This window comes from Rhinolophus sinicus, chromosome 6, assembly GCF_057876585.1.
Source record: "Rhinolophus sinicus isolate RSI-liver-muscle chromosome 6, RSI-T2T, whole genome shotgun sequence".
NCBI classification, from domain to species: domain Eukaryota; kingdom Metazoa; phylum Chordata; class Mammalia; order Chiroptera; family Rhinolophidae; genus Rhinolophus; species Rhinolophus sinicus.
Window position 1 is genome coordinate 556,774 of NC_142506.1, and position 20,126 is coordinate 576,899.

The 20,126-nt window shown below is 64.8% G+C and overlaps 1 protein-coding gene across 28 annotated transcripts in view; it reads left to right on the top strand.

Moving 5' to 3' along the window:
- Positions 1–20,126, top strand: part of PLEC (plectin) — a 52,769-nt gene that overhangs the window by 16,836 nt on the left and 15,807 nt on the right. For 4 of the 28 annotated variants that reach the window (XM_074316492.2, XM_074316493.2, XM_074316494.2 and 1 more), the window contains 20 exons: positions 12,540–12,601; positions 12,904–12,918; positions 13,045–13,134; positions 13,415–13,450; positions 13,889–13,966; positions 14,143–14,235; positions 15,178–15,344; positions 16,007–16,122; positions 16,199–16,305; positions 16,385–16,504; positions 16,586–16,681; positions 16,905–17,032; positions 17,284–17,377; positions 17,792–17,946; positions 18,046–18,370; positions 18,457–18,534; positions 18,623–18,784; positions 18,951–19,055; positions 19,207–19,302; positions 19,472–19,597. In XM_074316492.2, the coding sequence (XP_074172593.2) occupies positions 12,540–12,601; positions 12,904–12,918; positions 13,045–13,134; positions 13,415–13,450; positions 13,889–13,966; positions 14,143–14,235; positions 15,178–15,344; positions 16,007–16,122; positions 16,199–16,305; positions 16,385–16,504; positions 16,586–16,681; positions 16,905–17,032; positions 17,284–17,377; positions 17,792–17,946; positions 18,046–18,370; positions 18,457–18,534; positions 18,623–18,784; positions 18,951–19,055; positions 19,207–19,302; positions 19,472–19,597 (2,249 nt within the window). Of the gene's footprint in view, positions 1–1,191; positions 1,908–4,957; positions 5,016–6,351; positions 6,507–7,106; positions 7,410–8,688; positions 8,973–11,567; positions 11,831–12,539; positions 12,602–12,903; positions 12,919–13,044; positions 13,135–13,414; positions 13,451–13,888; positions 13,967–14,142; positions 14,236–15,177; positions 15,345–16,006; positions 16,123–16,198; positions 16,306–16,384; positions 16,505–16,585; positions 16,682–16,904; positions 17,033–17,283; positions 17,378–17,791; positions 17,947–18,045; positions 18,371–18,456; positions 18,535–18,622; positions 18,785–18,950; positions 19,056–19,206; positions 19,303–19,471; positions 19,598–20,126 lie in introns of those variants that run through there. The other 24 variants (XM_074316496.2, XM_074316501.2, XM_019712201.3 and 21 more) reach the window with 21 other exon arrangements.

Consider the following 20,126-nt stretch of genomic DNA (forward strand, 5'->3'; position numbering starts at 1 on the left):
GTTCTGTGGTGCCATGGCAACCGCCACATAAACCCGCCCAACGCGCAGCATTGGGCGCCTCCCACCTCGGGGTCCCCACCCCACGCCCTATTTATAATCAGTTCCCGGGTTAGCAGAGCTTGTTGGGAATGGGTGTGTCCGCTTGCTGGAGGGGGAGAACCCAGATCCTGGTGTGGGTCCGTGCTGGTGGGAGCAGCACAGTGGGAGAGTGGGGAGGGTAGGATGGAGGTACAGGATATCCATAGCCTCAGTTGTGGGGCCTGAGGTTGACTGATGGGTGTGGCCAGGCCAGGTTCCAGGGCCCCTCCCCCACGCTGCTGTTGCGCCTCTGCCCCTCTCTGCTAGTATGGTGCTAGTTGTCCAGCGGACCCACAGGGGTGTCTGCATGGTGGCAGGGGCCTCAGCCTTGAAGTGACAGGGACTTGGTGACTTTGATTCCCCATAGCAGCTGAGTTTCTGGTCTCTGACAGCTGGAGGTGGGGGGTGGGTGGATGGAGGCCCCTCTCAGAGCCCCGACCCTGCTCAGGGGACTCCATGTTCCTGTGACGCTCTTGATCTCTCCTGGGAAGTGTTAAGTGGGGTGGCCATTGTCTCAGGCCTGGCATTTGGAGGTGGGGGCTCTGTCCCTTTGCCAGCTTGATGGACAGTAGCCAGTGGTGCCTGCAGCCGCCTGGCTTGTCCACGTGCTATAGCAGCTGCCCCTGCCATTCTCAGTTCTCTGCCTCCCCCCAAGACCCTAGCTTCCCCCTCACCTTGAGTCCCTCCAGTTCTAGCCTTCCTCAGACCTCAAGTACCCCTCAGGCCCAAAGGGCCCATCACCCCTTCTTTAGATGCTTGTGAATCCGTGAAGCTCTGAGACCACAGCTCTGAATTGGGTCCCCAGCCTGTGGTCCCCTCCTGCCCTTGCTGCTCCCCACTTCCCCTAGTCTTAAACCTTGAAGGAAGTGTTTAGAAACTGATGTAATTTCCCACATTGGAGTTGAGTGGCTTGGAAGGAAAGAGGGGCCGCTGCGGAGGTGGCTGGCACTGTGAGGTGTCCCCCACTCTTCTAGGGGCCCCATAGGCTGTGGGTGGGAGGGGCCGCTCGTGCTGCTGAGTCAGAGGGGGCCGGCCTGGGCGTCCTGGCGGGAGGGAGGGCGGGAGGCTCGCGCCGGGGGTGGGCAGGCCGCAGTGCCGGCAGGAATCCACGCAGCCAGGCAGCCAGGCGCCGCCAGAGCCAGAACTCCAGGAGCCCGTGCCCTCGAGCTCAGCACCCCGGCCGGCCTGCCTGCCCGCCCTCCACAGACCCCTGTGGCTCCCGGTGTCCAGCGCCTCTTTGGCCTCCTCCCTGTGCCCTGCCCGCGTACTTGCCTCACCGGCTCCGGCAGTCATGGTGGCCGGCATGCTCATGCCGCTGGACCAGCTGCGGGCCATTTACGAGGTGCTCTTCCGGGAGGGCGTGATGGTGGCCAAGAAGGACCGGCGGCCCCGCATCCTGCACCCCCACGTGCCTGGCGTCACCAACCTGCAGGTCATGCGTGCCATGGCCTCCCTGCGGGCGCGGGGCCTGGTGCGGGAGACCTTCGCCTGGCGCCACTTTTACTGGTACCTCACCAATGAGGGTGTTGCTCACCTGCGCCAGTACCTGCACCTACCACCGGAGATCGTGCCGGCCTCCCTGCAGCGCGTGCGCCGCCCTGTCGCCATGGTGATGCCCGCACGACGCACCCCCCACGTACAGACCGTGCAGGGTCCCTTGGGCTACCTGCCCAAGCGGGGGCGGCTGCCAGCCGAGGACCCTGCCCATGAGGAGCGGAGGGTCTACCGCCGGAAGGAGCCTGATGAGGGGGCATCTGAGCCCCCTGTGGTACCCGCCACCACCCCAGGGACCCTGGCGAGGCCTGGCCCGGAGCCTGCCCCAGCCACAGGTCAGCTGCATCCTGGCCTCTGCCTGGGAATGGGAGGGGGTGCTTGGGCCTGGGTATGGTGGGCTCGGCAGGTGGAGCGCGCCTGCGGGAGCTTGGCTCGCACCAGCAGGTGGCGCTCTCTCTGCCTGAAGGTGTTGGGTGCTGGGGTTATTGGACCACGTGGCTCCTCCTGGCTTGAGGACCTGGGGTGGCCAGGCCTAGGAGGAGCTTGTGGGCCCTGCCAGCCCATCCCCAGGCACACCCTGGGGCTAGGGGTGGGGCTTGTGGCCCTGGACTGGCAGGACCAGCTGTTAGCACAGCCCTGCCTCTCCCCGGCACTGTCCCCTTCTGTGCCCCACTCACGCCTCTGCAGCACTGCCCTCATGCTGGTAGTCTGTCTGCCTCAGGCAGGGGCCTGGGGTGTTGGTGCTGGGATGGACCAGGTATAGCTGCTCTCCAGGTGGGCCAGGCAACCTGCCTGACCTTTTTGAGCCTTGAGCCTCTCCAGTGGGGGTCCATGGCTTTGTGGCTCAGATGTCATGTTGTGACTGGGTGTTTGGCTGGCTTCGGTTGGTGATGGCCTAGAGACAGCTCTGGGTGGGGGAGGAGGAGCAGACCCCAGGCAAGAGAACACGGGCAGGCCAGAGGCCAGGGCGTGTCAAGTCTAGGCCCAGCAGACCCTTCCCAGTGGCAGCTGGATCCCAGAGGGTGGGACAGGTCCTGTTCCAGGGTTGACAGTGGTCCTTCACTGTGCCTCTTCTCTGTGGCATTCTTCTGTTCCTAAGCACCTGTGCTGGCAGGACCCAAGTGGGTAAATGACGTGTCCCATACAGCTTGTGGCTCACCCATGCCCTCTTGGAGGTCACCGGCCTTGGTGCCAACTTGTGGGGGCCTGCGACCCCCAGCATAAGGCAGGCTCGGCTCCCATTTCCCTCTTTGTGTCTCAACACCTGGGGAGGAACTTGGTGTCTGCGGGGTTGGGAAGTGGGCCTGGGTGTGGCTAGCAGGGTGGGCAGGAGTTTGCCATGTGACTGAGGGTGGTGACCCAGGGGCCTGCTGACAGTGCTGAGCAGGAGCCCCAGTTCGGGCCTGTTCTGGGTTGGACCCCATAGAGCCAGGCTGCGGGAGATCAGCCTCCAGCTCCTGGCAGTGGGATGACAGCATCTCCCACAGGAGACGAAGGCGCTTGGCCAGGCGCTCGGTCAACACTGACTGGTCAGCACTGGCTGGCATCCAACGGCCATGTCCCGGCCCAGGGACCCTGCCGCCCTCCGTGGTTTGCAGACTAGCCCCTCTCCCCACCTGGCTGTAGACAGCTCGAGCCCCTCCCTCCTGTCGTCTTCCTCCCTTGTCTGTGGCCGGGCTGGGCCACGGGCTGCTGGGTGAGCAGTTGGCAGCAGGACCAGGAGGGGGCACTGGGTGTGGCTATAGAGAGCAGAGCAGAGGGCACCCCCAGCCCTGATGGAGGTGACTCAGTCATCCTCTCCCCACCACAGCCGCTGCTGGTGGCAAGTCAGACTTTCCAACAGGAAATGAGCTCCAGCTCCAGGCTGAGTCAGGGCCAGTGGGTGTGGGCTCCCCTTTCCCCGCGTCCTTTGGAGCCCAGCGCAGGGCTTGAGGGCCACTCTCACGAAGCCTGGGGTGCCTCCTCATCATCTGCAGGGATCATGATGGCTCCACACGCAGGCTGGGGCGGTTCTGATGGCACCTGGAACCTCGACTTCTCAGATTTCTAATTGTTGTCAAGTAGTGAGCCACACAGACCCTCCCTTCCCCACAGCATCACTTCTGTCCATTCAGGTGGCCAAAGGGAGAGGTCAGGAGCGTGCGGGCCAGCTGCACTGGTCACCAGAATGGCCTCGGTCAAACAGGCTGCCTCTGCCCGTCCAGCCCTGTCCGGGGAGCCGTGGACGCTGCAGGGCAGTCAGATGTGCCTGTAGCACCTCGGTCCCTGGACTGAGGCCCCTGGCCTCTCCTTGTGCCCTGGGGGTCTGTTCCTCCGTGTGGGAAGACAGCTACCTGGCTCAGTCACCCTCAGAGCAGCCAGACCCAGACCGAGCCCCTAGCCTAGGGAGCCCCAACATCTGGGGCTGTCCTGGACAAGGAGTGAGCGGTGAGGCTGCCTTAGGAGCAATCAGGGAGGGCCTCTCTGAGGAGGTATCCTGAGCTGAGCCCTGATGCACTCAGCCAAGAGTGCAGCGGACGGAGGGACGTGGGGGGGTGGGAGGGGGGCAGTGGCAGGCAGGCGAGGGCGCAGAAGGGCTGTGTTATGGCAAAGAGTTTGGGTTTTCTTTGTGTGGTGGAAAGCCCGCAGAATGGGTTTTTATATGTGAATTTCATTTATTTGTGTTTCAAACAGTAGTGCTTTGCCCTGCTCAAAACTCAAGATGAGCCTAGACGTTTGTAGAGGAAAGGGGCCACCTGAATGCACATGTGCTTCTGCATACCCACTGTGCACCTTGACCTTCCCACATGGCCCTCAGAGGAGATGCGGAGTTGGCACACAAGGCCCCTTGCTGTTGTGTGGCCAAGTAGGTCCCATGTGGCCATGGGATGTGTGGGTCCAGCTGTGCGGCAGTCCCTGGCTTTGCATGCTGCGGGTGTCTGTAGGGGACTCGGGGTTATGACAGGTTCAGGTTCGCCTGTTACCTGTCACCTGGTCCTGCGGTGGCTGGGGGACAACGCGTGGTGGAGGGCCAGAGGCAGCGGCAGTTAGGGGAAGTCCCGTTTGTCCCAGCTGGAGACCATGCTGGCGGAGACTGAGCTGGTGGTATGGGGTGCTGGAGGCTTTGGGGGCTGAGGGACGTAGTGTGCTGAGAAGGGTAGGGAAGGCTGTGGACTGAGGGCTCAGGGATCAGGCAGGTCCACTACCCCACCCAGGGTGATCTGACCCGTCACTCCCCAGCTTCAGCTCTGCTCCCCTCGCTGACTAAGGGGTGGCAGCGAGGAGGAGGCCGGCCCCCAGAGCTGGGTGGGGAGGCCGCGGCATGAGCGAGCCCTCCCTCTCTCCCACCCCTTCCCTCCTTCCTGCCTCCTTTCCTTTCCTCTCTGCCTGGCTGGAGCGGCCTGGCCCAAGCTGGGCAGCCATGGACAGGTACAGCATGGAGGAGCTGATTCAGCTGGGCCAAGGTAGGGCCCTGGGCAGGGGCTACGGGCATGGGAGTGGCTAGGATCTCCCAGGCAGCCTGTGGCTGGGGCCCTTGGGGGGTGGCTGGAATTCAGGGATGCAGGGGTGAGCGTGGCCCCTGCTCTCAGCTGCCAGGGTGTGTCTGGTATGGATTGGAGGTGTCTGGCCTTGGCCCAGGGCTCTGTGGGGGTGGGGTGGGGGGGGTGGAGAGCTGCCCACTGCCCTGGAGGAGCCACCCCACCCCCACCCCCTAGCTGTGGAGTCACAGGCTCCTTTGAGGTTCCCCCAGCCCAGCCCAGCCGCCAGAGCTGGCCACTGCAGGCCAGTTCCCTTCAGAAAGGAGTTTCTGAAGCTGGAGGCTTGGGTGGGCCTGGTCCCCCGGTCCCCCAGCCGTCTGGTTGTTACCCCTGGGGTCTCTGCATGTACCAGGGTGCCCCTACTCGTGTGGTCAGAGGCCATGTGGGGTTTGCTGGGCTTCGCTGCAGGCTGATCTCCTGGGCACAAATCACAGCCTGTGTGACCGCGGGCCAGCTCCTCACCCTTTCTGTGCCTCGGTTTCCTCATCTATACGATGCAATAATAGCATAGCACTTACTTCATAGGGTCCTGTGAGGGTTAAGTGGGATTGTGCTTGACATAGGAAGTGCCACAAAATACGACAGAAACCCTACATGTAGTCCTCCACCTTCTGTTTGTCGGGGCCTGCGGGGGTCCAGGCTCCTGGGAGGAGAGGGACAGGATGGTGACGCCCCACATCCTGTTTCCCGGCCCCAGGCCTTCCGCACACAGCAGCTGCTGGGGTTCGTGAGGTGGGGCCAGGGCAGACACCAGGAGGGACCTGGGGCGGGACCCAAGCTGGGGGCACGCACTCACGTACACACGTGGCCCAGCCCGATTTGGGGCTGCCCAGGTCTCTGGCTGGCGGTGTGACCTTGGGGAGGCTGTCCTGTCCCTCGGAGGCCAGGTGTTGTGTTGAGTGATTTGAGCGGGGCTCCCTTGTCCATGTGGCCTCTCCCAAGTGGAGGTAGGCGGGGGTGCTGAGCCCCTGCTATGGGGACGTGAGTGCTGAGCTTCAAGGCCGTGCTGGACCTTGTTCTGCAGTGGATCCCCATGCCGGGCAGTTTCTTATTATTAGAACCGCAGTGGGAGCCTGGGGGTGATGCCGGCAGGCGCCACCCAGCCGGACTGGGCTCCGGCGAAGGCCGTGGGCGCCGGTGCTCTCGCTCTGCACGTCATGTTCTAAGTCTGGACAGATGACGGGCTTTGCTTGTCCTCGGATATTTATATCCCCCGGGCCCCCTGCCCACCCTGCCCCTCCCCCCTGGACACAGGCACTGCTGCTGACAGCGCACGGCCGTGCCCTCCTCCCACCGCGCCACTGCCACAGCCCGCTTGCTGCCACCCCGAGGGGCCTGTGACCCTCCCACACCCTGAGCCCACTCCCTGTCTGCCCCGTGGTCTCCTGCTGCCATCCCCAATGAAGGTCGTGCCGGGTAGGTGGAGCAGTCTTTGAAAGCCTGTGACAGCCCAGCTGGGGCCGGGGGCCAGGGGGCTGGGAGCCGGAGGCTCTGTCCTTACTTCCTGCACACAACCTGCTTCCCAGGCCTTCACCCCGGCCATCCCTCCCGCCCTGTCTGCTGTCCCACATGGGGCCTTGGGACTCTGTGGGCACTTGTCTTTGAGCGTGATTGGGTCAGTTGGCAAGCCTTGGGGTCCAGTGAGGGCTGGGGCCCTGGCATGCATCCCCCACCCTGCTCCTGGCAGCTGTCACCAGAGGGCACCCTTGGAGGCAGAAAGGGGTTCTTGAGCACCTCGGTCACCCTCCTGGTGGGGGCGGGAGGGGGAACCCATGCTGAGGCCACCCAGGCTGTGCTGGGGGTGCTGCGGCTGGGCCAAGCAGTCACCACAGGCCCCTCCTCCCGGCGGGTGTGGCTGTGGGTAAGCAGGGGTTAAGGTTCCTGCTAACCTTGAGCGGGTAGCTCTGCGCAGGGACAGCTGAACTGGGCTGGGCGCCGCCGTGGAGGCGGGTGGGGAGTGCGAGTGACAGGGAGGAGGGAGAGGAGGCCGGTGGGAGCACAGTTGGTGCAGGACAGGACTAGTCTCTCCTCTCGTCTCGGGGCACCAGGCAGACAGTGCGGTAGGGCGGTCCTGCAGGCGGGGCGGTCCCTGGTCCCGGCGCCCCCCCATCTGCCCTCCACGCAGGAAAGGGAGGGGGTTCCCAGCCTCCACAGCGGCTTGGAGGGCAGCCCTGCCTGCTCTGTCTGCAGCCGGGCAGCCCAGAGCCATGGAGCCCTCGGGTGGCCTGTTTCCCTCCCTGGTGGTCGTGGGCCATGTTGTCACCCTGGCCGCTGTGTGGCACTGGCGCAGGGGGCGCCGGCGCGTGCAGGATGAGCAAGGTAAGCGCCGCTGGTGGCTACCGCCCTGGCTGCTGTCACCAGCCACTGCCCCGTCCAAGGGGGCTGGAGGCGGGGCGGGGGCGAGCGGCCGCCTCCCTGCCACCCCTGCATTTCCTTGTCCCCTCCTCTTCCTGTCCTTGAGCTAAGCAGTAGCACGTGGTCAGAAAGCAGTGTTGCCCCCAGCCGCTTCCTTGGGGCAGAGCCCCATTCTGGGCAGATGGGTGGAGGAGAGGCTGGAGGTGGGCTCCCGACAGGGCATGGGCAGTGCAGGGGTGTCCCCTCTGGAAGGGAGGCCCTGCCCCAGCTGCCAGGGACAGGGAGCCCAGGTGACTGTCAATACAGAAACCACAGCAGGCAGGTGCAGGAGTCCTGGGGCAGGACTGAGGTGGGGCTGGGCCTGAGCAGAGCCTCCCGCCCCCTGCAGGAGAGGTTGAGCTGCACAGAGGTGAGACAGGTGCCTGAGTGCCCTTGGCTAGCGCCCAGGACTGACGCAGGTGGGACGTCCCCAGCTGTATTCTACCCTCCCTCTGCTCAGTCACTCTGTGCTATAGCCCTTGGCAGCCATGCCCAGCACAGGACTGGGCGGGGCCTGTCTTCACTCCAGCTCAAGGAGCTGGTAGGGCTGGGGGACTGCCCTGACCGGACAAGGAGGTAGTGCCCAGGTCTACGCCAAGCACACCCCGGGGGATGGGGGCTGGTCGTTGGAGGTGGCCAGGCTGCCCCCTGGCAGGCCTGTTCCGTCTCAGCTTGGGTGCCAGACCCACTGGACCTGAGGTCTGAGTCAGGATAGGGCTTCCAGGCGGGATTGTGGGGGCTGGGGAGTGGCTGGTGACTCAGCTGCGGTCAGTGAAATGCACAGGCCAGGACTTCTCGACCGGGCTTTGGCCTGCCCCGGCCCCCCCTCAGCCCATGTGGGGAAGGGGCTTCCTTGCGGCCACTGTCCTGGCTGCTCCATGTCCCCACTGGTTGCAGTGCCCCTGGGGGCTTTGGTGCCTTTGCCTTGTTCTGGGCTGTTCTCAGCCGGCAAGTCCCTGCCCACCCTGCAGCCTCTCCCTGGCATCCTGCCCAGCGCCGCCTCCAGGGGAGTTTCCCAACGCCTGGGTGTCCCCCGGGACTCCCATCCTCGGGAGCCTGGGCAGCCCGCGAGTTCCCAGGCCCCTTGGTCCTCTTGGGCAGCCCCCCTGCTTCCAGTCCCAGTTGGGGTGCTCCCCCCCAAGTGAGGGCGCGGCTTCCTGGCCTGCGTGGGCGGGGCGCCGGCCCGCCAGGGGGCAGGTTCTTCGGGTCTGGGCTGGGTGCCTGCTGCTGGCAGCAGGGGAGGGCGTTCGCGGAGCGCAGAGCCGGGGCCTCCAAGTGTGGCCTGGGGAGCAGAGGCACCACCATCCTGCTTGCTGTCGGCTGTTGGCAACGCCAGGGTACCTGGGCTCATGGCTGCGGCAGGCACCTGGGGGGCGGGAGGCGCCTTTGCCATGCAGAAGGAGGTCGTGCTGGAACGGCTGTGTTGGCTGGACGGGGGCTGCGAGCGAGCCCGCAGGGGCTACCTCTACGGGCAGCTGTGCTGCGTAGGTGGGTGTGGCCGCAAGGGGTGGTGGCGCGGACTGGGCACCAGTCTCCCCCAGAACTGCCACGGAGGCCCGGAAGGGGGTGGCGCCCAGTCCAGGTGCAGCCCCGCCCTCATGCTCTGCTCCGGAAACACCTGGGGAGGAAGGGGGAGTACTGTCCTGTTGGGCACATTTGTTCCCTCTCTGGAGACGGGGGAGGTGGGGAGGGCCTGCTGGGGCTTTGGCCTTGATTTCTGGGCACCAGGCAGTTGGCAGTCTGGACGCTGGAGGTGGGAGGGAGGCGCTGAGGGCGGGGCTCCGGGCCGTCTGTGGCCTTGGGGCTCTTGGCCAGCCCGGTGTAGTCAGTTCATGGGGCTTTCCTTTCCAAACTCGTCTTCGCTAGCTGTGGGACTCCCAGCCTTAGTTTCCACATCTGTAAAAAGGGGCGATGATGCTCGTCAGACGGGCATGGGCAACTGTAGAGGCATTGTGCTGGTGGCAGAGGGTCAGCTGCCCTTGGACAGTTCAGGGGTCAGGCAGGTGTGTAGGAGTGCCAGCGCTGGGAGCAGTATGTCCTGGGGAGGGTCAGCCGAGGTGTGCAGCACTGTAGGAGCCAGGGGCCTGGCTGGGGGCACTCAAGGGCTGAGCCAGCCTGGGAGGGGTTTTGTCTGTTGGTTCCAGGGTATAGGATGGACAGGGAGGGAGCAGTTGGAGCCAGGGTCCAGGGCAGACAGGCAAGGCGGGGAGGGAGGGAATGTGGAGGTGGGGAGAGGGTGAGCTCTGAGACCCTGGAGGAGCTCAGAGGAAGAGGCTTCCAATGGGCTGGCTGCCCCCCCCCCCCTCTGGCCCTCTGCCTGCCAGGTAGTCTCCTTGGAGGCCCCTTAGTGGCAGAGAGAAGGCTGGGGCTTGTGGTAGGGCTCACATGAATGTCAAGTCCTGAAGCTTCAGCGTGTAGAATTCCTGCGCCCTCCCCTGAGCCATTCCCAGGGGTGTCTGTGCCCCTCACCAAAATGATGCCCCTACCCCTGCAAGCAGGGCCTCACCTCCCAGTTACTGCTAGACTAGCCCAGAGTCTGCATACAGCAGGCGCTCAATACTGGTTTCCTGAACTCTGGACTGCTGCTCGGGCAGGGTCCTCTGAAGACTCCCAAGCTTGGGGTGGGGGAGGCAGGTGGGTGTGCTGGGGGGCATGCTCTGTGCCAGGAGCACTGACCAGTGTGGGTCAGATTTAGGATTTTGTTGGGCACCTGGGAAGTTAAAAGCTGATGTCTAGTGGGTCATGGGGGCTGCAGGCCCTGCCCAGGTGAGGGGGTGTGTGTGCTGTGGAGCAGGAGGGTACCCCTGCATCTGGTGCCAGGTTCAGCAGGTCTGCCTTGGAGCCCCAGGGGTCGCTCCAGATGTGGGGATGGGCGTAACACCTTTGACTGAGCCTAGGTATGGGGGTTCAGCCAGTTCTGCTTGGCTTGGGCCCCACCCGTGGGGTTTGGGCGCCCTCCTGTGGCCAAAGAGGGGCAGCAAGGATGGGGATAGGGGCGGGGTGAGCTCTTCCCGGAACGTCCTGAACACTGTGGGGTGAGGGGGGACTCACAGCTGGATCACATCAAGCCAGATGCTTCGACTGGAAAATTCTTGTGGTCTGGGCGGTGCATTCCTTCCTGCATGGCCCAGGCAGTCCCAGTGCTGGCCATAGGCAGCCGTGTCCGCCCATGCGCCCTTTGCCCCGTCTTCCACCTTTACAACCCTGTGAATAGCTGCTGTCTTCCAGCCCTGCCCAATGCAAACAGCCCCACCCGTCTGTCCTGCACCCACTGCCCCAGAGCAGCTTCCTTTCCTGTGAGTCACCATGCCTGGGCCCCCTACCCAGCCCTCTGGGTTCTCCCCACTGCCCCCAGGCCCCCCCAACTTGGGGCAGAGCTCCTGCAGCTCGGGGCTGGGCCATCCTGCCTGATGAGTCAAGGCTCAGCTATGTCAGCTCCTGCCCACAGCACACATGTTCTGCCTGCAGACAGGGGCACTCCAGGACGTGTTGCCTGGTGGGCAATGGGGAAGGGCCAGGTGGCACAGGGCCAGAGTGCTAGAGTGGCCCTGGACAGGGCAGAGTGGGCCCAGCTGGGGGTTGGGGCCACTGGCGTGGGGCGAGTGGGTCTGTGAGGTGTGATTTAGGAAGGCTCCAAGAAAAGGACTGGCAGCTGACCCCCCCAGGCCAGGTGTCACTCAGCTTGGGGGGTGTCCCTCCAGCAGGTAGGGCGGGCAGGCTCAGGGCAGTTGGGCCTGAAGCCTGATCATGTGCTCTCGGAAGAGAGGCATGGACTGTGGGGCACCCCAGGTCCAGCCACACTCAGACCCCCTCCCTGTGCTGGGGGCATTGTTTGGGGTGGCTGTGGACATGGCACCAGTTAGTGTGCAGCGAAGTGCCAGGTCCCCTTGCACCCCCATTCCCCTCCCCCACCATGGGCTGCTGCGGGCTGGGTGGGTGAGGAAACCCCAGAGTTTCCTGTTTCTGTAGGCAGAGGGTGTGGTCGTGGGGGAGGGGCTGCCTTCGTCTATCAGCCGGGACACTCCCTCTGGTGGGGCTCCTGGGGCGGGGACAGTGGTGCTGAGGAGTACAGTAGGCAGGGAGTGGCCACACCAACTCTGGCTGGGAGCAGAGCCCGCCACTGAGGGAGTGTGTCCTGTGCCGAGCCAGACTTAGCTGCCAGACTTAGCTGCGGGGCGCCAGAGCACAGCACCTGGGGACAGAGGGACCGAACTCCAGGGGCAGGGGTGGCACCATGGCTCAGCACCGGGTCCGCGTGCCTGAGCCCCAGGGCCAGGGTAACAAGAGAACCAGCTCAGAAGACAACCTCTACCTGGCTGTGCTCAGGGCCTCGGAGGGCAAGAAAGGTAGTGTGTACTCCTGGCTGGGCATGGCAGTGCAGGCTGAGGCAGGGAGCGCCCACTTCCTGTGGCAGGAAGCCTGGCTCCGGCGGGGGTGGGGTCCAGACTCTGAGGGTCTGAATTGGGGGGATGGACTCTGAGATGGGCTGGGGCCATGGGCAAGGTGCTGTGTCCTGGCCCAGGTGCAGAGCTGCCTGGGGACCAGTCATTCAGACCCACCTGGGGCAGGGCTGGCTCATGTTGGCAAGCCTGGCAGTGGCCTCTGGGCTTTGGCTATAGGGCTGTGGTGGGTGGGGGGCTCTCTGCATCATGGAAAAGGCTGGCGGCCCAGTTGGAAGGACACAGCTCCCCACTTACCACTGTGTGACCAGTCCTGGGTCCTATCTTGGGACCTGACTGCTCAGGTCTCCGCAAGGCAGCATGTGGGGGTGGGGCAGGCTGGGACTTGTGTGCTGTGGCTTTGGCCTCTGGGTGCTTGCGGCTGCCAGCTCTGGACCCTCCCATCTCCAGAAGGAGACAATGGGGGTTCAGCAGCAGGCACCTTGTGTGCCTAGCGCCCCCTCGCTGCCTGGACAGGGCTGTCTGGGGGCTGGGCCGGGGTCTCTGGGTCTCAGTGTGATTCTGAGGCCCTCTTTAGGTGTGTGCGTGGTGGTCCCCTCCTGGGGGCTCCCGGGGCTTCTCCCAGGCCCCAGGTAACCTGGCTTGTCTCTCTCAGATGAACGAGACCGTGTGCAGAAGAAAACCTTCACCAAGTGGGTCAACAAGCATCTCATCAAGGTTTGTGGCCTGTGCATGTATCTGTGTGTGCGTGTGGTCACGGCTGAGGGTATCCTGGGTGGGAATAAGGAGGGTGCCCCCCCCCCGCCTCCCACCGCCCCACCCCTGCCCGCGGGGTCCCTGGCCTGGGAGCTCACCTTTCATCTCAAACCTGTCATTTTCTGTCTTTTCCTCCCCTTGCTGGCTTCCCCTGTCTCCCTCCTCCTCCTCCTCTTCTCTCCGGGTCTCCCCTGCTCTCTCCTGCTCTCCGGGTCTCCCCTGCTCTCTCCTGCTCTCCGGGTCTCTCCTGGTCTCTCCTGTAGCACTGGAAGGCAGAGGTAGGTGCCTCCTTGGGCCCTCGGGCATATTCTGTGGGCCTCCTGCCTCTTGCCCTCTGGGGTCAATGACACTCCCCCCCCCCGCCGCCTGTGGGGAACCTTCGGCCAGCACCTCTGTGCCCACAGGCCCAGAGACACATCAGTGACCTGTATGAAGACCTCCGAGATGGCCACAACCTCATCTCTTTGCTGGAGGTGCTCTCAGGGGACAGCCTGGTACGTGTACCCGCCCGTCCCTCTGTGGCCCGGCCTGCCTTCCCTCCTTGGGGCCTCGTCCACATGCCCACATGCCCACTCCATGCTCAGCCCAGCCTCATGCCCCATTGCGCCTCTCGGGCCAGTGTCAGGCTGGCCCGGGAGTGGCCATGGCCCTGCTGCCCTCTCGTCGAAACCCTGATACGTAACCTCATGCTCTGCTCTGCCTTGCTTTCTCTGCTGCTTGGACTCTGAACCTTGACCTCTGCCCTTTACCCTTTGCCCTGCTCTGGCTGGGCAGCCAAGAGAGCGGGACATAATCAGGAGCTCGCGCCTGGTGAGTGGTGGTGCCTGCTGGCCATGGCAGCACGTGGGCTCCCTGAGGCTGGAGCCCAGCTCACCGGGGCTGGTGGCCAGTCCACCCGACCTGTGCCTAGCACTTGGGTGGGCAGATGGCTATGCGTGAGCTGCCTGCTGTCCCGCCTACTGTACTGCCCAGGGCAGGAGGACCCCTCCTCCCATGCCACTGCCCTCCACCCGCGCCTTCCTGACTATTGTCTCCTTCCCACCCCCTTCCTTCCTTCCTGCAGCCAGTCCTGGCCCCTGGGCCCACGGCCCCCCTGCCAGCTGGGGAGGGTGCACTGGGGACATGGGAGGGGCTGCTGCCACACTGGGAAGACCCAGTTCACTGCACAGGTGCCTTGGGGGGTTCTGAGGGCGGGCGGCAGGGCCGCTGCTCTCTGGATGCTGACTGGCCATGCCCCCGCCCGCACAGCCCCGGGAGAAGGGGAGGATGCGTTTCCACAAGCTACAGAACGTGCAGATCGCCCTGGACTACCTCCGACACCGCCAGGTGAGGCTGCCTGCTGCAGGCCCAGACCCTGCCCAGCTGGCCTATGGGCATCACTGCCCCCGGCTGCAGGCCGAGACCCCACCCATACCGGCCTGTGGGCGTCACTGCCTCCGGCTGTAAGCCCAGGCTCTGCCCAAGCTGGTCTGCAGGCATCACTGACGGCAGCTTGGTCGCAGGTGAAATTGGTGAACATCAGAAACGATGACATTGCTGACGGCAACCCCAAGCTGACCCTTGGCCTGATCTGGACCATCATCCTGCACTTCCAGGTAGAGTGGCCACCCAGTAGCCTCTGCTGCCTCTGGGCTCTCCAGGGCTGGCCTGGGAGCTGGGGCTTTGGGTATCCCAGCCTTCCTGTGGCCCCCGCCCAGCCCTGGGCTAGTCCGTGCCCTGCGGGCCCAGGCCTCTCTGTACATCCTGCTTATCCTACGCCCTCCGGCCTGGCTAGGCAGGGCCCGCAGAGCCTCCCTGCAGAGGAATGTGTTCTCTGCTCCTGGTGCAGCCGCCTGCCCTGGGGAAGGTTCTGGAGAAGCACCCCCTGCACTGGCTGACTCATCCATTGCCTTCCCGGCTACACAGGAAGCCACAAATCTGAGAGCTGGGCAGGCAGAGCCCTGCTGGCACGCAGCTGAGTCACACAGGCGTGTAGGCCGACAGACAGACAGACAGGGACAGGCAGGCGGGTGTGCAGACAGCCAAACAGGCTGGCAGGCCAGGCCTGAGGGATGAGACTCCGTGCAGGGCCAGGCTGGTACCATGGCCCCAGCATGCCCAGGCCAGGCTGCCAGGCATACCATGCCCGGCCCCAGAGACACTACCCCAGCCTGCAGCTGGAGAGGGGCTGCCCGGCCCCCACCCCCACCGTGACAGCATTTTCTGGGCCCCGGTTTCTGGGCAACCAGCTGCTCTCCTTGGGCCTGCCCTCCAAGCAGGCTGTGCTCCTGGAGCCCTCTTCCCAGCAGGGAGTTCAGGGCACCCACCATGTGTCTGCAGTCAGGGCTGGGGGCTGTGACTTACACTGTGGGAGCTGCTGGCTGGAGTGGTCTGGGCTTGTGGTGCTGAGGTGTGGCGGGTCCCCTGCTTCCACTGGCCTGGTGGCTCCTATGTGCCTGACTGGGTGCCGAGCAGTCCTGCCCTCAGACGAGTGGTTGCGCGTGCAGGGCAGGATGGGCGGTCTGGCTGAGCTGCCCCCTGCCCACCACGTGGGGCAGATCTCGGACATCCAGGTGAGCGGGCAGTCAGAGGACATGACGGCTAAGGAGAAGCTGCTGCTCTGGTCGCAGCGCATGGTGGAGGGCTACCAGGGCCTGCGCTGTGACAACTTCACCTCCAGCTGGCGTGACGGCCGCCTCTTCAATGCCATCATCCACCGGCATAAGTAGGTGGCCTCAGAGGCACAGACGGGGCTGTGGGTCGAGGGCGCCTGGAGCCGCTCAGCTGGGCGACTTCAAACAAGTTAGGGCAGGAGGGTGGTGAGAGGCGCGTCTCCGCGGATGGGAACCTGCTGCCTGTGGGGACGAATGCCCGTGCCAGCCACCCCACCCACACCCTTCCCGCCTCCTGGGCCCTGAAGAGGCACCCTGGCTTCCGTGAGGCCAAAGGGCCAGTGGGCTGCTGGCTCTCACAGCCATGAGTGTCTGCCTCATGTGGATGCCCCAGAAGGGGCCCGGGTGGCCAGGCCATGGTGGGAATGGCCTTCGGGGGACCTCAGCCCTACCCAGCACCTGGGACCCGGTGGGCAGGGTGGCTGCAGGGAGCCCAGGCTGCCCGGCACCCTCTACTCAGTGCACTCCACACGCACCTGTGCCCACCGTAGGCCCCTTGACCGCCGGGCATTGGGGCCCAAAGTGCACAACATGGGCACACAGCTGCCTATGGTCAGGGCTGGGTGCTCGTGGGATAGGCAGTGTATGTTTAAGGGTGACTGTGGGGCTGGGGTTCTGCATTGTGGGCATTTTGGAGGATCTGTCTGTGCTAACCTGCCCTTGGGTCCCCGCCTGCATCCCCACCTGCCTGGCCCACGGACCACTTTGCCCACAGGCCCATGCTTATCGACATGAACAAGGTGTATCGTCAGACCAACCTGGAGAACCTGGACCAGGCCTTCTCTGTGGCAGAGCGGGACCTGGGAGTGACACGGCTCCTGGACCCTGAGGGTGCGTGCACTGCCCCTCCTTCCTGCCCCTCCCTGCTGCTTGCATGGGGGCCCCCACTGACCTCCCTCCCCCACAGATGTGGATGTCCCCCAGCCCGATGAGAAGTCAATCATCACGTACGTCTCGTCCTTGTACGACGCCATGCCCCGCGTGCCTGATGTGCAGGACGGGGTGAAGGCCAACGTAAGTGGTGGCTGGCGGGTCTGGGTTGCGGTGGCCCCTGCAGCCCCTGGTGGCCCCTGACACCCTGGCTCGCCCTCAGGAGCTTCAGCTGCGCTGGCAGGAGTACCGGGAGCTGGTGCTGTTGCTGCTGCAGTGGATCCGGCACCACACTGCCTCCTTCGAGGAGCGCAGGTTCCCTTCCAGCTTCGAGGAGATTGAGGTAGGCCTCTGCACTCGGGCCTGGGGCACGTGCCTGCTGTGGGGGCCCAGGCCTGGCTGCTGAGGTCCCTTGTCCCCACAGATCCTATGGTGCCAGTTCTTGAAATTTAAGGAGACAGAGCTTCCAGCCAAGGAGGCGGACAAGAACCGGTCCAAGGGCATCTACCAGTCTCTGGAGGTGAGGGGGGGTCCTGGAGGGAGGGGAGTGGGGGCATTTCAGAGGTAAGTGGAGGGCATCCGGAGGTGAGTGAGGCTGTCTAAGGGCCTGGCCTGGGGGTCCCGTCCAGTGAGCTTGGCCTGGCCTCACTACTGAGCTTTTGGGACCGGGGCTGTTCCAGGTCAGGCTGGCGGGGGCCTGGGGGCCTGGGTGGCCTAGGACTGAGCTTGGCCCCTGCCTACAGGGGGCGGTGAATGCAGGCCAGCTCAAGATGCCCCCCGGCTACCACCCACTGGACGTGGAGAAGGAGTGGGGCAAGCTGCACGTGGCCATCCTAGAGCGGGAGAAGCAGCTTCGGAGCGAGTTTGAGAGGTGGGCGGCCGCTGAGATTGGGGAGGCTGTGGGTGACGGGCGGGGCCCTGCGGTGGCAGGGAAGCCACCCGAGGGTGAGTCACTGCCTGGAGAGGAAATACCCCTCCAGGCTGGGAAACCCACATTCGGGCCAGCGCGATTGTGGGCTGCAGGCTGGTGGGGAGGCCAGGAGCTGGAAGGGGCTGCGTTCCGTGGCCGGGAGCCTGGCGGGAGACCCCCTCACAACGGGTCCCGTGGGTGCTGGGCTGCAGGCTGGAGAGTCTTCAGCGCATCGTGAGCAAACTGCAGATGGAGGCCGGGCTGTGCGAAGAGCAGTTGAATCAAGCCGACGCCCTGCTGCAGTCGGTGAGGGGGAGGGGACAGGGGTGGGACTGGCTTGAGGCTGCAGGGAGGTGGGAGGAGCCCAAACCTGCCACGCCTGAGCCAGCAGGCCAGCAGCAGCCCCAGCACCTCCCTCCTGGTGCGCAGCCAGCGCTGACTGCTTGCTTTGGGCAGAGCTGGCTCTGGGCACCAGGCAGGACATTGCAGAGGCCTGCGGGAGGATTTGCTGCCTGGAGGGGGTGGTGGGGAGGGTGAGGCCTGGGAACCTCGATGAGGCCATGAAAGGTCTGGCTCCTTGGACTTAGCAACGCCTTTGGACTGGATCCCAGTTCCCCCAGAGAGCCATAGCTGCCCATTTGTTCATTAGGAAGACGGGGCTGGTGGGGAGGAAAGGATGCAGGTTGGGCCGGGGTTTGAGTCACGGTGCCCACCCTGCAGGACATCCGGCTGCTGGCCACAGGCAAGGCAGCTCAGCGGGCAGGCGAGGTGGAGCGGGACCTGGACAAGGCTGACCACATGCTCCGCATACTGTTCAACGACGTGCAGTCCCTGAAGGATGGACGGCACCCGCAGGGCGAGCAGATGTACCGCAGGTGGGCCCTGCCCCGCCCCGCCCCGCCCCGCCCGCTGCTGGGGGGTCTGGGGGGCCTCCTCGTTCTACTCACCCCCGCTTGACTCCCCACTGCCCCCAGGGTGTACCGCTTGCACGAGCGCCTGGTGGCCATCCGCACTGAGTACAACCTCCGGCTGAAGGCAGGTGTCGCGGCCCCCGTGACCCAGGTGACCCAGGTGACGCAGAGCACGCAGAGCACGCAGCGGCGCCCCGAATTTGAGGACTCCACTCTGCGCTACCTGCACGACCTGCTGGCCTGGGTGGAAGAGAACCAGCGCCGGGTGGACAGTGCCGAGTGGGGTGTGGACCTGCCCAGTGTGGAGGCGCAGCTGGGCAGCCACCGAGGCCTGCACCAGTCCATTGAGGAATTTCGGGCCAAGATCGAGCGGGCGCGGACTGATGAAGTGAGCGGTGCCTGTGGGGTGGGCCGCGGGTGGTGGACCATCTCCCAGCCACGCAGGCCTCACTCACCCCTCCTTGTCCCCTGCAGGGCCAGCTCGCCCCAGCCATCCGAGGTACCTACCGAGACTGCCTGGGCCGACTGGACTTGCAGTTTGCCAAGCTGCTGGTGAGTGGGCGCCAGGCAGCTGATGGGGCGGGGCAGGCGGTGGGGTGGCCGCAGGGCAGTGGCCTGCTGACACCCTACCTGCCCACAGAACTCCTCCAAGGCCCGCCTGCGGTCCTTGGAGAGCTTGCATGGCTTTGTGGCAGCAGCCACCAAGGAGCTGATGTGGCTGAGTGAGAGAGAAGAGGAGGAGGTGGGCTTCGACTGGAGCGAGCGCAATGCCAACATGGCTGCCAAGAAGGAGAGCTACTCGGTGAGCGCCCTGCACACCCTCCCACCCCGCCGGCCCTGGTGGAGGCGGTGAGGTCCAGCTCCGGGCCCTGCAGGACAGCCAGGGGGCCTGGGTGGCACTTGATGGGACACTGGCTGACCCCGTGTGGCCCTGATGCCATTGCTGAGACCCACTGCCTCTGTATCAGGCCCTGATGCGTGAGCTGGAGCTGAAGGAAAAGAAAATCAAGGAGATCCAGAGCACCGGGGACCGGCTGCTTCGGGAGGACCACCCTGCTCGGCCCACAGTGGAGGTGGGGGAGGGATGGGGGGCTGTGGGGAGCCCCTGGTGCCCACAGTGGGGGTATGCGGGGGAGCCCCTGGGTGCCCATGATGGGGGTAGGGGGCTTCAGGGATCCCCTGGCCTGTGGTGGGGGCACTGACAGGACACCCGCCATGCCACAGTCCTTCCAGGCGGCCCTGCAGACCCAGTGGAGCTGGATGTTACAGCTGTGCTGCTGCATTGAGGCCCACCTGAAGGAGAACACCGCTTACTTCCAGGTGAGAACCACCAATGCCGGCTTAGCTACAGCGTTCCCCCAGGAGCCCCTAGACCACTGTTGCAACGTGCAGCCCCTCCCTGTCCCACTGAGCTCACAGGGAAGTCCTCCCAGGCACGTGCTGGGGCAGCCCTGCCAGGGCCCAGCCTGACCTCTTCTTGCTGTCCCAGTTCTTCTCAGATGTGCGGGAAGCCGAGGAACAGTTGCGGAAGCTACAGGAGACGCTGCGCAGGAAGTACACCTGCGACCGCTCCATCACTGTCACTCGCCTCGAGGACCTGCTGCAGGATGCCCAGGTGAGCCGGCTGCCCAGGGTGCCTGCAGGGGTGAAGGTGGGTGGCCACCTGACTCAGGGATGGAGAGGTACAAGCGGGGCAGGCGATGGGGGGGAGGGGGTCTGGGAGAGGCAGCTCGTATCTGGGCCACATTGGTGCTTTGGAAAGGTCCCTCTACAGGTGGAGGGGCAGTGATTGGGGGCCAGCAGGGGTTGGGGAGGCACGATGGGGTTTGGCGGTCAGCACAGTGGAACGGTGTGTGGCAACTGAGAGGCCTGTGGCAGGGTCCTGGAGTGGTAGCAGGTGTCTGGCCCAAGCGGTAGGAGCCCTCCACGCTCACAGTTCCTGGAGAGAGTAGACCTGAGTCAGCCACTCCGTCACCAGCCCTTTCACCATATGCGAGTCTGTCGGCATCTTGGTTCTGACGCCTAGGGCCAAGCTGGGCAGAGAGGCAGCTGAATGTGGTGCCTGTGTGCCCTGGGACAGGTGGGGACACCCGGGAGGGGCCTCGGACCTTCTGGGAATGCTGGGGGCAGGGCAAGTGATGGGG